General features: G+C 39.4%; 3 protein-coding genes across 4 annotated transcripts in view; all 3 read left to right on the top strand.

Annotated features, from left to right (window-relative positions):
* The first annotated feature begins 266 nt into the window (after positions 1–266).
* On the top strand, positions 267–4389 carry LOC116004925. The gene is made up of 6 exons (XM_031245127.1): positions 267–922; positions 1325–1516; positions 1607–1846; positions 2164–2381; positions 2646–2900; positions 3623–4389. Exons 1-6 carry the CDS (start codon positions 505–507, stop codon positions 3920–3922), a joined length of 1623 nt encoding a protein of 540 aa, XP_031100987.1. The 5' UTR covers positions 267–504; the 3' UTR covers positions 3923–4389.
* A 1563-nt stretch (positions 4390–5952) lies between these two features.
* On the top strand, positions 5953–10568 carry LOC116004076 (transposon Ty3-G Gag-Pol polyprotein). The gene is made up of 4 exons (XM_031244009.1): positions 5953–6707; positions 6900–7131; positions 7428–8484; positions 8677–10568. Exons 1-4 carry the CDS (start codon positions 5953–5955, stop codon positions 10566–10568), a joined length of 3936 nt encoding a protein of 1311 aa, XP_031099869.1.
* Positions 10569–11179: 611 nt separating this feature from the next.
* Positions 11180–14363, top strand: part of LOC116004375 (tRNA ligase 1) — a 20469-nt gene continuing 17285 nt past the window's right edge. The window contains exons 1-4 of one of the 2 annotated variants that reach the window (XM_031244402.1): positions 11180–11338; positions 11444–11536; positions 13553–14047; positions 14125–14175. In XM_031244402.1, the coding sequence (XP_031100262.1) occupies positions 13628–14047; positions 14125–14175 (471 nt within the window). In that variant the 5' untranslated portion in view covers positions 11180–11338; positions 11444–11536; positions 13553–13627. Of the gene's footprint in view, positions 11339–11443; positions 11537–12135; positions 12452–13552; positions 14048–14124; positions 14176–14363 lie in introns of those variants that run through there. The other variant, XM_031244401.1, reaches the window with a different exon arrangement.

Raw genomic sequence — 14363 nt, 5'->3', positions numbered from 1 at the left:
AATTACCCAGGAAAAAGGCTAACGGGTTATACCCGGCAGTGGTCGTTATTTGGCGTAGCCCACCAAAACCCCACGGCCCCCACCACTTCGCAACCACCGCTACCACAACCCATCACCCCACCACGCTCACTCTGACGCCGCTCCGCCTACGTGGCAAAATCCACACCCTTAATCTCACATAATCCTTTCACCGAACACCCCCATACTTTCCATAATTTCACCTAAGCCCCTCTCTCTTTCTTAATTTTCAACTCTCTTTCATCACCCGTCATCAATGGCAGCACACTAAAAAAAAAAAAACAAAAACAAAAAAAAAAGCAGGAAAAGTTGTTTATTAATGGGCTGTCTGTATCTTAACCCCTCTAACTTAACTTATCTTAAGCCATAGCTACAAATGAATACGTATGCGTATATGTATGACACACGAGGATTGTTGTGATATGTATTTATTGATTGAGCTTGAAACTCACGCCATTGGAGAAATTCGATTTCAGTGCAGCAAACATGTCTCGGGTCAACGGGTCAAGGCCGTCGTGGGGGGAGGACTTCGCCGGGGTAGCCGGTGATGCCGGAGTTGGCTACAATTCTACTTACTACGCCACCGCCGGCCCCGGCGGAAGCGGGATGGGAGCAACGGCGGCGGCGGCGGAGCCTGGAAGCAGCGGCGGAGACTATTGGAGGTTCCAAGTGGTGGAGTTCGCCAAAGGATTTGCGGAGATGAGTTTGGAGTTCGGGAAGGGAGTTAGGGATGTGGTGATGCAGACGGTGGCGACGGAGGACTCTGTGATCGCGAAGAAGCTTCGAGGACCGTGCGGGAAAATTTGCACGAAATTGAGATTCCTGAATGAGTACTTGCCGGAGGATCGCGATCCAGTTCATTCCTGGAGTGTGATTTTCTTCGTCGCCATAATTGCTTTTGCAGGTATTCTCCAATTCTCTGGAATGTGCATATTTAAGTCGGTTTTAACTGCTGATATGTATATATATATGTTTTACTTTATTACCGCGGCTAGTGAAAATAAGTTAATGCGACTTTCCTCTAACAATTATCTTTCCTCAAATAGTTTTCTTCTAATGTTCTTAACTACTTGGGAGTTCATAGTACTGATCATTACTTCATGAACAAAATATATAGAAATTTCACATAATCACATCTTCAAGGATTATTTCTTTTATTAGTGTTGATTGTGAACATTGGAGGTTCCAAGTGTTGTAGCTATTATTATTATTAGTAAAATAATTTGTTTGTTCTTCAACATGAATTCCTGAAACACATAGAATACACAATCTCCTGTTTTACATGCATATGGTTACTGATCTGCAGCGTTGATTGTGAATAACGATGCTGATACAACATCGGCTCTGGTAAAGAAAGTGAATATACATCCTCCTAGTGCAAGTCGAATTTTGCTTCCAGATGGTAGATATTTGGCTTATCAAGAACAAGGTGTTCCGGCTGATCAAGCCAGATTTTCGGTGGTTGCTGTGCATTCTTTTCTTTCATCCAGGCTTGCGGGTATGATTTTAATATCTTTACTACTCTGTTAATTGTGAATCAATTGTACATGTTATTGATATGTTTTAATTGTGTTTCATTTCTGAGTAGGAATACCTGGCATCAAGGTTTCACTACTGCAACAATTTGGTGTTCGCTTGGTGACATATGACCTTCCTGGATTTGGAGAAAGTGATCCTCATCCCAATAGGAACCTCGAGTCATCAGCAATGGATATGCTACACTTATCATATGCTGTGAATATTACAGGCAAATTCTGGGTGGTAGGGTTCTCTAGTGGAAGCCTGCATTGCTGGGCTGCACTTCGATATATTCCTGATAGGGTTGCTGGTAAGTAAAATGTCTTTACTTTCACTCTGAATTGAACATGATAGCCCTAGATTTGCTTTATGCATCTAAATTAAACCACCAAGGCAGCAATGATTTTGAAGTTGTGCCTCGGCTAGGTGATTTCCAATGAAGTTGCAAAGAACATAAATCTTCAACAAATTGGTAAAATAACACAATATACTAAAATGAGTGGTTGTGCTACTGCATTTTATTTTGCTCCTCATAATTTACCGTTTAATTCTGTATTCATCAAGATGAATACAGATTATATTCTCATTTGCTCTTCATTTTCATACCCTTATTCATTAAATTTGCAGGTGCATTCATGGTTGCCCCAATGGTTAATCCATATGAACCAAGTATGACAAAGCAGGAGAGAAATAGAATGTGGAAGAAATGGGCGATGAGGAAGAAAATTATGTATATACTAGGTCACAAATTTCCCAGGCTACTCCCTTTCTTCTATCGTAGAGCCTTCCTGTCTGGAATCCATGGTCCAATAGATGAGCGGCTTTCATTGTCACTTGGAACAAGAGTAAGCCGGCTGATACTTTACTGCAATGCTATACTGTCTTGTTTACCTACGACAGCTTAACATTACCATCTGTATATTATTGAATTTCATGTAAAAATAAAAGAAATTGAAACAACAATCATCAAAAGAATCTCAAAATGAAAGCTGGTTGAAATTTTGATGTAGTTCACTACACTATTGTTAAACAGAGTCTAATGCTAGTGCACTTATTTCTTTGACTGATTATGCCTTTGTGGTCACAACTCACAATGATGAATTCTACAGGATAGAGCTTTGATAGAGAGCCCATTGTTTGAAGAGTTCTGGCAGAGAGATGTCGAAGAATCTGTCCGGCAGAAAAATGTTAGACCTCTTGTAGAGGAAGCTGCCTTACAGGTTTCAAACTGGGGATTCAGCCTTGCAGATCTCAAAGTGCATAGGAAGCCCCTGGGTAAAGGCATACTTAAGTGGCTTAAATCTTTATATGGTCAAGCTGAAGAAAGTTTGAGTGGATTTCTTGGCCCGATACATATATGGCTGGTCAGTACTACTCCATACTACCTTTTTCAAGCCTTATTTAGCATTCCCTTAAATTCGGTCATTTTGTGTTTACTTTTTAATTCAAATCTCCTGTCAAGGAAACATATAAGGGGTGCATTCATTTCAAAGACTATTTGATCTTTTTGAGTTTACTTGCTCCATCCTGGCATTTAATTTTAGTCAAAGTTTATTGATTTTATTTAACTCCTTTACACAATCAAAACATGTCTACAATTTTTTCAGCACTAGAGGCAATAACTAGCCATGCCAGTCAAAGGATTTTCATTTTAACTGATATAGTAGCCCTCCCATGTATAAAACCATTTGATGTAATGGAAGTTGGAAGTATCCTAGGGGTAATGGCTTGGGTCGAAATACAATCTTCCCTGTGGACTGTTGTACTGAAAGAGTATAGGCCTCCCATGTATTCCAAGGAAATAAAAAATCTAGTAAAGCCTGCCTCTCGGTGTTACAGATATTGTATATATTACTATTGCGTGAGACACCCAAAAGATTTTAATTTTTTACACTTAAACGAGCAGCCAAATGTGTGCTAATTTTGGGTGTATTTTCTTAATAAACAGATCTCTCTATCTGTCTGATAAATTTCGTTTTCAATTCTGTGTTCTTTGGTTCACCTGATGCATATTCATACTAATTAGGACAAAATGTTTTAACATCTTCCTCATTTTCCTGCATCTTCAATTTTCGAATGTTACTAGGGAATGGAAGATATGGTGGTGCCTCCATCCACAAGTGTTTTTTTGCAGCGAGTTCTACCAGATGCCATGGTGCACAAACTCCTATACGAGGGTCACTTCACCTATTTCTACTTCTGTAATGAATGCCATAGACAGATATTTACCACCATTTTTGGAGATCCTCAAGGCCCTCTCATCCCAGAAGTTGTTCAAACTCCCATCAACGAAGAAACTCCAATCAACGAGGACAACGAAGAGACAGACAACATAGTTTCCGGAGAAATAGCCACAGATGCAGAGATTGTTTCTAGTCCAGTATGACATTTCCGATACAGTTTTACAGATATGCTACAACATCCCACCCCGCAGATCCTGCCACTATTTGCAACTTTCATCCATATATCTATGTGGATAATTAGGCATCAAGGACAAGATACACTTAGAAGACTACAGGAGATAAAAAAAAAAAAAAATTCATGGCCAAGATTTTATGTATAGTAGTATCTAATTATCTATATATGCTTAATTACATGATTATCATAGCCATAGGAAGATCATGAGCCTAGATTCAATCATGGTCTCAGAGATTAGTTGCAAGAATGTTGCCTTCAGGAAAAAGAAAATTAAAAGGTTTTCGTGATCAGTTGCTTCATTTTCAATGGCACTGGCATTTTTATTTCACAGTTGAAGGTCCAAATTAGCATGCATTTGTACGTTGTTTATGCATTAATTATTTAAATGACGAGAAAAATATTCAATGTTATGTATCAGATTTTTTTTATTGGTCAGATATTAACTTTTTGTTTTTTATACTGCGGCAGAATGTGATTCAATACTGGTGAATAGTACATATATAAGATGGATAATGCATTAAATACTTTTTTATATATGCCTGTGATACAATACTGGCGAATAGTACATATATAAGATGGATAATGCATTAAATACGGAGTAATAAAATATAATCACATTAGTCAATAAATTTGTCTAGAAGTTCAATATTTAATGAATTTAAATATAATAACGTTTATTTAATAAGGTTGAAATTTAAGTTAAATAAATGTAATATTTAATAACAATATTATAATAAAAGAAAGAAAAAAAAAACACAAAAATTTTATGAAATAAAAAAAAAAATAGGTTATGAACTACAAAACTGCTTTTAATAACTTGTGTGAGACTGATAGGCTCACAAATTTTTATTCATGAGATATCGGGTCAAGATGAAGTGTAATATTTTATTCCTGATTTAATATTACATTTGTTAATATAAGAATTACATTTCATCAACACATATAAGTATTACATTACATTCCATAATCATAGGTTGAGGAATCCTAGCTTGCTTCCATACACTCAATTGGGATCCACCTCACTTGGGTCCCAACTAGATGAATTCCAAACCAGATTATTCCCGTCTCCATATGTTCCACATCAGAAAGAGTAGCCTACCCATGTTATTATTTGCGCACCCAGTTCCTTCACACTCTCTCCAAAATGTGTCTAGCCGAGCCACCTCGTTGTATGAGGACATGAGGACTGAGGTCCACTCTTGAACAGCCAAACAGAGCATGCTAGCTCTGTGGTCTCCGGCGCCGATGTATGCATTCCTCATCTACCTCCACTCATTTCTGCTTCAATAGCCAGCAAACTGAGATTGCCTCTTGAATACAACGCCATGTTAGATTCTTCATTTTTGGAGGGAAATCCAATGACCAAAGCTTATTATTCCAACAAGAGAAACAACCCCCTCCTAAAACATGCTGACTTTCCTCCACTAGCCTAGCCTCTTATACTCCGCCTTAACCGTGTAGTCACCCCTCCAAAACCACGTGTCTTCATGATCCGGACTGACTGGAACCTGAGAATTTAATTTGCTCCATGATACGGAATCTGCACCAATAACAGTAAGTAATAACTTACCTCCTCGTCGGTCAACCCGTAAGCGCAGATACAAACAAGACAATTCATTTGTTTATGGGTAAATGAAAGAGACAAATCTCCTGGGCAGATTCCCTCGAGCTGTGCAAGCATGGAAGAGGTCAATGGTCTTGAGCAGATTAGATTCCCTTGAGCTAAGCAATCATCTGAAGCTACTTCCTCTAATTGCAATATTGTAATATATAATATGTTCTGTAAATTTTGTTCTTTTCCTTTCCAGTAAGGACATTAGGACCTTTAAATACAATGTATCCAACAAAAGAAAGCATGAATAATTATCATTAGTTCTTTCTCTTATCATCTTTGTTGGAGTTGCGTACACTCGAAGTACGAAGTGGAGTTTGTTCTTACTCTAAAAGAACATTTTGAATACCAAGACCTATCAACTGGTGCTTTCATTCCGAACCTACATGGCTGACAACACCACCTCTGAACAAGTTCCGGTTGACGACCCTATCACAGACCTCCGAAATCAACTACGGGAACAATCCCTTTTTCAGCACCAAACAACCCAAGTTCTGCAACGTTCCATCCAACATCTTGCTCAGTCCATTGAATCTCTAAAACTCTCTGTACCTCACCATTTACAACCACCCAACAATAACCAATTTACCTCAGCCACACTCCAAAACACACCATCTGCTGCATTACCAAATGAACCAATTGCAAATACCTCCAAACGCCATTTACCTCTCAAAATTGATTTACCCAAATTTGATGGAGCTGACCCACATGGTTGGATTTTTCTGATGCAGGAATTTTTTGACTATCACGACATTCCGGAGGAGCAACGACTATCTTATGTTTCCTTCATGGTTAGCGGGGAAGCTTCAAAATGGCTCCGGTGGATGAAAAACAACAACTTATTACGCTCATGGCCTGAGTTTCTTGACCAAGTGCGGCTCCGATTTGATTCCTCTCATTTTGAAGATTTTCTGGGCCGATTATCAAAGACGTGCCAAGCAACCACAGTCGCGACATATCGGGCAGAATATGAGAAGTTACTAAATAAAGTGACTAATGTTCCCGAAGTCGTTCTTATTTCGATGTTTGTGGCTGGTTTGAAATCTACCATACGTAGAGAGGTGCAACGCACCAAACCCACTACACTCATTCAAGCTTTTTCACTGGCATCTGAAGTTGAGGCTCAGCAGGGTGAATTACGGTACTTGTTTCAGACTCACAACCACCAAAAATACCTTCCTCGTGGTCCCCCTTAATCACAACCACACCAAAATAGCCACTCTAACCCAAACCTTCCTTCTCCAATAATTCCATTACCATCTCCTATTATACACAAGAAAGCCCTTCCGATTGTCCAGATTTCTGCTGCTGAAAGACAAGCAAAAATTGCTAGAGGAGAATGCTATACTTGTGACCAGAAATGGTCTAGATCACACCGTTGCCCAAATCGATCATTGCTCTTAATGTGCTCAGAGGATGATAATTCAAGTGATGTTTTACAACAACTGGACGAGATTGATGAACAGGTCCTCACGGGCGATTGCTCAAGCTTGAATTCAATGGCCAGTCCTGGCACACCACGTTCCCTTCGGCTTACAGGGATCATCCATAACGAAAGTCTGCAGGTGCTTATCGATAGTGGGAGTACACACAACTTTATACAACCCCAAATTGCTGAACGCCTGAATATTCCAATCCAGGCCATCCCTCCGTTTCGGGTCTATATCGGAAATGGAGACTCACTTCAATGTTCACAATCTTGCCTAGATGCCCATTATCATTACAAGGACATGTGTTTTCGGTAACACTTTTCATACTACCGATTAAAGGGCCAGATATAGTATTGGGGGTCCAGTGGTTATAGGATTTGGGTCGTGTCACTCACGACTATGTTGGAGTTTCGATGTTGTTCATGTGGCAGGGGGTTACTATACAGTTACATGGAGAACAATCACCACGCTTAACACAAGTTTCTTATTCACATCTTTTTGCCCTATTAGAATCAGATGATGTGCATAGTTGTTTTGAGCTCTCACCAGTTCCACCTGAAGAATCTACTGCAATAAGCCCAATCCAGTGGCCAAATGACACCCCCATAGAAATCCTGACTATTTTACAACAACACGCTCTAGTTTTTGAGTTACCACGGGGTCTGCCACCACGCCGATTATTTGACCATCATATTCACTTAATTCCAGGATCAGGGCCTGTTAATGTCCGACCGTATCACTATCCTCACTGCCAAAAATCTGAGATTGAAAAAATGGTTGGAGATATGCTTGACACAGGCATTATCCGACCAAGTACGAGCCCGTTCTCTTCACCAGTATTGCTTGTGAAAAAGAAAGATGGCAGTTTTCGGTTTTGTGTGGACTATAGGGCGTTGAATAAGATCACAATTCGAGACCATTTTCCAATTCCCACTGTGGATGAATTATTTGATGAACTGGGATTAGCACGATTTTTCACCAAACTGGATTTGCGTTCGGGTTACCACCAGCTTCGCATGGCGGAGAATGACATCTTTAAAACGGCATTTCGCACTCATGATGGGCATTATGAGTATTTGGTCATGCCATTTGGGTTGTCAAATGCCCCTTCAACTTTTCAGGCAACGATGAATCACTTGTTCCGCCCCTATTTACGCAAGTTCGTTGTAGTTTTTTTTGACGACATCTTGGTTTACAGTCCGACCATGGAATTGCATGTTCAACACTTGGAAATTGTGCTGACAACATTAGAAAGCCAAAAGTTCTTTGTCAAGGTTACCAAATGTTTATTTTGCAAGACTACAGTTGAGTACTTGGGCCATATTATTACTAATGGCACAGTAAATCCTGATCCTGCAAAAATTGAAGCGATGGTTGATTGGCCACAACCAGTCTCAATTAAGCAACTGCGTGGATTCTTGGGGTTGACAGGATACTATCGGCGTTTCATCCACCATTACGCCCAACAGCTGCACCTCTTACAGACTTGTTAAAAAAAGATTCATTTGCATGGACTGACGAAGCCATGCAAGCTTTTAACAAGTTAAAGACAGCGATGTTTAATACCCCTGTTCTTTGTTTACCTAACTTCGCTTTGCAGTTTGTTCTTGAGACAGATGCCTCGGCTGTTGGGATAGGAGCAGTGTTAATGCAAGAGGGACATCCTATCGTCTTTTTCAGCAAAAAAATTGGGTCCAAGGTTGCAAGCAGCATCTGCCTATGTTCGAGAGCTATACGCAATTGTAGAGGCGGTTGCGAAATGGCGGCAGTACCTTCTTGGTTCCCTTTTTGTTATCCGAACAGACCACCGAAGCTTGAAAGAGTTGTTGCAACAAGTTATTCAAACCCCTGAACAACAACGGTACATCCAAAAATTGATGGGCTACCATTTTGTTATTGAATATAAATCAGGGGCCACCAACAGGGTTGCCGACGCACTATCTAGACGGACTGAGGAAACTGATGTCTCATTGACAACAACTTCCTTATTCTTTGCTCTAACGCAACCAATTCCCTCACTGCTTGCAGATATTCGCAATGACAACCGTACCCAACCTGATTTACTGGGAATTCATGCACAGTTGGAAACAGGCAATGCTCGCCCTCACATTCACAGTAGAGATGGTATTTTATTCTTTAAGCAACGTTATTATATCAGCTCTTCATCCCATTTAAAGCAGGTTTTGTTGCATGAATATCACTCTACCCTTATGGCCGGACATTGCGGGGTGAAGCGAACTTTAGTTCTATTATGTGCAGTATTTTATTGGGAAAAAATGCGCGGGGATGTTGAAGAATTTATCGTTGCATGCTTGGTTTGCCAAACCACAAAGTACTCAACTCAACCCCCCGCCGGACCATTACAACCACTTCCAATTCCGTCTCAAGTCTGGGAACACGTTACTATGGATTTTATTACAGGTTTACCACTCTCACAAGGCTGCACAGTGATCATGGTTGTAGTTGACCGACTCACTAAATACACTCACCTGGGTTGTCTACCACCTACATTTGACGCTCATAAGGCTGCTGTAGTGTTTGTTGAAATTGTGGTAAAATTACATGGTTTTCCATCCTCTATTGTTTCAGATCGGGACCGGATTTTTCTCTCTCACTTTTGGAAAGAATTATTCAGACTAAGTGGTACCTCTCTTTGCCATAGTACTGCTTACCACCCTCAAACCGATGGCCAATCAGAAGTCACCAATAGGGGAGTTGAACAGTATTTGCGAGCCTTTACTCATGCCAAACCAGCAAAGTGGAAGACATTTCTATGTTGGGCTGAATTTTGTCTTAACACGTCTTATCATGAACATCTCAAGACATCACCGTTTCGTGCATTGTATGGTCGTGAACCTCCAAACATTCCCGCCTACGCTCAGAACAGCACCACTGTACCTGTAGTAGAATGCCTGATCCAAGAACGCCATCAACTACTTCGTTCTCTTCGTGAGAACTTACGTCAAGCTCAATATAGTATGGCTCAGCGGGCTAACAAAAAGAGGCGTGAACTCACATTCCAAGTGGGTGATTTGGTCCTACTAAAATTGCAACCATATTGCCAACACTCCCTTGCCCGACGTTTCAACCAAAAACTTGCATGTCGTTACTACGGACCATTCCCTATTCTTGAACGGATCGGTGCAGTAGCGTATCGCCTCCAGTTACCTGATCATGTGCAGATACACCCAGTGTTTCATGTGTCCTTACTGCGTCCATTTCGAGGGCCTGATTCCACGACCATCGCACCACTACCTGCTACCTTGAATGATGGTCGGCTGGTGTCCATTCCGATTGCTATTCGTGAACATCGACAGGTCTTACGCCATGGAGTTTTGGAAGAGCAAGTGCTGGTGCAATGGAGCGATGGAGGCCCAGCTGATGCTACATGGGAGCCTGCAACGGTGTTTCTAGCCCAGTATCCGAACCTACACCTCGAGGTCGAGGTGAATTCTAAAGGAGGGTGTGATGATACGGAATCTGCACCAATAACAGTAAGTAATAACTTACCTCCTCGTCGGTCAACCCGTAAGCGCAGATACAAACAAGATAATTCATTTGTTTATGGGTAAATGAAAGAGACAAATCTCCTGGGCAGATTCCCTCGAGCTGTGCAAGCATGGAAGAGGTCAATGGTCTTGAGCAGATTAGATTCCCTTGAGCTAAGCAATCATCTGAAGCTACTTCCTCTAATTGCAATATTGTAATATATAATATGTTCTGTAAATTTTGTTCTTTTCCTTTCCAGTAAGGACATTAGGACCTTTAAATACAATGTATCCAACAAAAGAAAGCATGAATAATTATCATTAGTTCTTTCTCTTATCATCTTTGTTGGAGTTGCGTACACTCGAAGTACGAAGTGGAGTTTGTTCTTACTCTAAAAGAACATTTTGAATACCAAGACCTATCACTCCACATACATCTCTAGGCTGGAACATATTGTTCAAGATGTCATCATCCCTTCCCACCGAGACTCATCCATTGTTATGTCAGCCAATTGTGGAATTACTTCAGTTGTGATATAGGGGTTAGATGTTTCCATAAGCCACGGACTGTCCCATACCTTAGTCTGTTTTCCAACACCCACCCTTCTAGCTCCTTCCCTTCCAACTGGGAAAACACAAAAACTCAAAGACTGGACAAAACTAAGACCTTTAAAAATTGTGCATTTGAGGTCAGTTTGCATTTGACTTTATATATATGTATATATAGATCCCCTTTCCCTAATTATCTGTCAGTTTGAGCGGAAGTGCAAACTCAACGTCTCAACCATCCATATGTTTGTCTCTCCCACGCCGTCCAGCTTGAGCCATAGGCTCGGCCGTTCAGTCCTCAACGGGTACGCAAATTAGCAATTTAGGGTTATATATATAAAAACTGTGGTAATCTACTAACTTCCAATCACAAATTCAGAACTAGTAATCTTTTATTCTCCTTAATATAGTTGTATTGTCCAAGTTTTTCGCGACCGAGAACGGACCGTCCACAAAAAAATTTGGAATCTGAGAATCTGGGAGACTGGGATTCAGCGTTCAAGGTACTCTACTTTGAATGTTTATTTTTTTTATCAGAAAATATATCTGTTAGTTTTATAAGCTATAAAGAGGTGTTTGGTTGTACGTAAAATGTTTTTTTTTTATTATTCTTTTTCCGATAAAAAATGATTTATTTGAATTTGAAGAAAATTAAGGGTGTGTTTAGTTGACAAATTTAGTTATTAGGAATGGGTATTAAAATCATTGTTATTGTTTGATTAATAAATTTTAACACTATTATGAGTTTTGATTATTCTATTAATTGCAAAACACATTCTCTAATAAAATAAGAGTTTTATTTCTCTGCTCATTATCATTACCAAGTATTTGATATTCATTTCGGTTCTCATGTGTGAACAAAACTCACCCTAAGATTTTCCTTTTTTTTAGTTGGATGAAAATTATTTTTCATTGGTTACACCTTGGTATTTTGCTTTCCATGAAAATCAAGGAAAACAATTATGTCTTCACTAACTTTCTTTAATTACCATAATTATACTAAATTAATTCAAATTTTGTTTTAAAAATAAAATGATAAAAGTGATAAACTAACACGTGAGCACGTTGAGTCAGTCTCACCAGTAACGTAAGCAAGCAAAGACCGGGCCTTCCAACTTTCTCCTTTTGGAACCGATTGACTCGAAGGCGGTTGCGCCGCTCTGCAATTCCCCGCTAATTTACGCTCCTTACCTCCTCCATATTTACGTGCGCACACACACACACACACTCCTTTCCTGTGGATGTCGGCGTCGCAGAGGATCATTTTCCGTTTCAACGTTGCCCGCTTTTCTCGCTATCCTTCTTCTACTTCTTCTTCACCTGCTTCTCTCCCTTCCAGAACCTTCATCTTCATCCACTCTCGCTCTCTCACTTTCTCCACTTCACTCTTCCGTCCACCACCTATGTCGCAGAAGCAGGTAATCTTCTTCCGTCTGTATGCTTATTGCGTTGTCTTCATCTGCCGTATGAATGTTGCAGAGAATATTAACCATTATTTGCTCCAATTTGGAAGCTGGTGTGCTCTCTTGAGCTGAAAATTTCTCTATCGGATGAAAATTGAATGATCCTGTATGTAATTCTGGATGGAATTGACATAGTTATATACGGATTACTGTTTTCCTTAATTTAATCATTATGTTTATATTATGTTTTATCCGATTAAGTTTATCTGTGTTAAGATGATTTAAACGCAGAGTTGTTAACTGTGCTTGATCAGTGTGTGTGATTTTTCCTCTCAAATGAATGGGAAGTGTGAGGAAACGTGTCAAGCTATTGAAACTTGAGAGAAAGAAAAATCTCTCTTGTTTTAGGGTGTGTTTGAAAAGGCGGAAAATGACTTTGGAAAATGTTTTCTGGAAAATGAGTCATTTTCCCGAAAATTAGTTCATTTTCAGTGTTCGGATGTATTCTGGAAAACTGTTGTTTGGTTCATTTTTCAGAAAATGAGTAGAAATGTATAATTATATATTTTTATTATTTTATTTAAAATATAAAAATATATAAACTAAATATATTTATTAGAAATTATAAATATTTTTATTTTTTTTTTACAAAAAAAACTTTGCATGACCGGATTTTTTTGTCCGGAAGTCATTTTTCCGTGGTCAACGGAAAATGACCACATTTTCCGGATGTTGCCAAACACCAAATTCTGACTGAAATCATTTTCCGGGTTACAAAACACACCCTTAAATGTGCACTCAGTTTAATAGTAGATATCTTATAGAAGTTTCAAAGCATTATTACTATTTGAGGCTCCTAATTTCTAACAGCCTCCTTTTAGTATGCACTTGGGGTGTTCATATTCAAAGCTTGCTTTTATTTGGATCTCTACACTGTCAGATCATCGGATGATTTTTTTTTTTTTTTTTTGTGTATTCTTTAATTCTATAATTTAGAATCTGGTAGATTCTTAAGGGCTCTCTATAATTGAGTATGTCCAATTTCTTTCAGTCATTTTCTTTTGCTGGTAGCATCCCGGAAAGGGATGGTAATTGGTTTTTATTTACAAAATGCAGAAAAGGGGTGGTTTTAGGGAACAAAGATGGCAAGAAAAGCCAAGTTCCAATAGGATACCCAGTTCATCCTCAAAAATGGAGCCTGCAGCTGCTGCTGCTGTTGAAGATGTCACCAGTGGAATCAATTTGCTGGATATTGCGGACAAAAATGTGCACTCTAGTGTTCCATTGCCACAATTGCAGTTTGGAGGCATTGGAACGATAAATAAGATACCAGCTCATAGTCAAAAGGTTGTTTGGAAGCAGAAATCTTATGGAAAAGTAAGTGGACCAGCAGCAGTTGAAGTTGGAAATGCTCCAACTAATCAAGCTTCAGCTGAAGTCCAGACTAATGGAGTTAACAAACCAATAAATGGGCAAAAGAATGCTGCTCTTAGCAATGTATTTAGAGGTAATTTACTGGAGAATTTTACAGTTGGCAAGTCCACGTTCTCACAAGCTCAAGTAAGAGCTACATTTTATCCCAAATTTGAAAATGAGAAGTCTGATCAAGAGGTAAGTCATTCTTCAATGTTGTTGTTGGAATGAGGTTTAAAAGTGAGATAAGTTAATTTGATCATAGCAATTTTCAGATTAGAACACGGATGATCGAGATGGTGACCAGAGGTTTGGCCACAGTGGAGGTAGGAATATACCCATAGATTCTTGTACTTAGTTTAGTTTGGTAGTCACATGCTTCCCTTTTTTTAAAGCTTAATCACGGTTCCTTGTTGTCCCACTTAAGAGCTTTTACCACTCTTTGTCCCCCCCACCCCACAAAAAAAAGTGGTTTCCTTTTTTTTTTTTTTTTTTTTTTTTTTTTTTTTTTTTT

Source organism: Ipomoea triloba, chromosome 14 (genome assembly GCF_003576645.1).
Source record: "Ipomoea triloba cultivar NCNSP0323 chromosome 14, ASM357664v1".
Lineage (NCBI taxonomy): Eukaryota > Viridiplantae > Streptophyta > Magnoliopsida > Solanales > Convolvulaceae > Ipomoea > Ipomoea triloba.
The sequence above is the reverse complement of the archived record's forward strand: the minus strand, read 5'-3'. Positions and strand labels throughout refer to the sequence as shown.

Bases quoted from the DNA above. Each gene is read 5' to 3' on its own strand.
- LOC116004076 (XM_031244009.1), top strand. From the start codon at position 5,953: ATGGCTGACAACACCACCTCTGAACAAGTTCCGGTTGACGACCCTATC. The intron at 6,708-6,899 runs GTACTTGTTTCA...AAAAATTGCTAG, and splicing joins GCTCAGCAGGGTGAATTACG to AGGAGAATGCTATACTTGTG. The intron at 8,485-8,676 runs GTTAAAAAAAGA...CGTCTTTTTCAG, and splicing joins GCTGCACCTCTTACAGACTT to CAAAAAAATTGGGTCCAAGG.
- LOC116004925 (XM_031245127.1), top strand. From the start codon at position 505: ATGTCTCGGGTCAACGGGTCAAGGCCGTCGTGGGGGGAGGACTTCGCC. The intron at 1,847-2,163 runs GTAAGTAAAATG...TTAAATTTGCAG, and splicing joins TATTCCTGATAGGGTTGCTG to GTGCATTCATGGTTGCCCCA. The intron at 2,382-2,645 runs GTAAGCCGGCTG...TGAATTCTACAG, and splicing joins CATTGTCACTTGGAACAAGA to GATAGAGCTTTGATAGAGAG.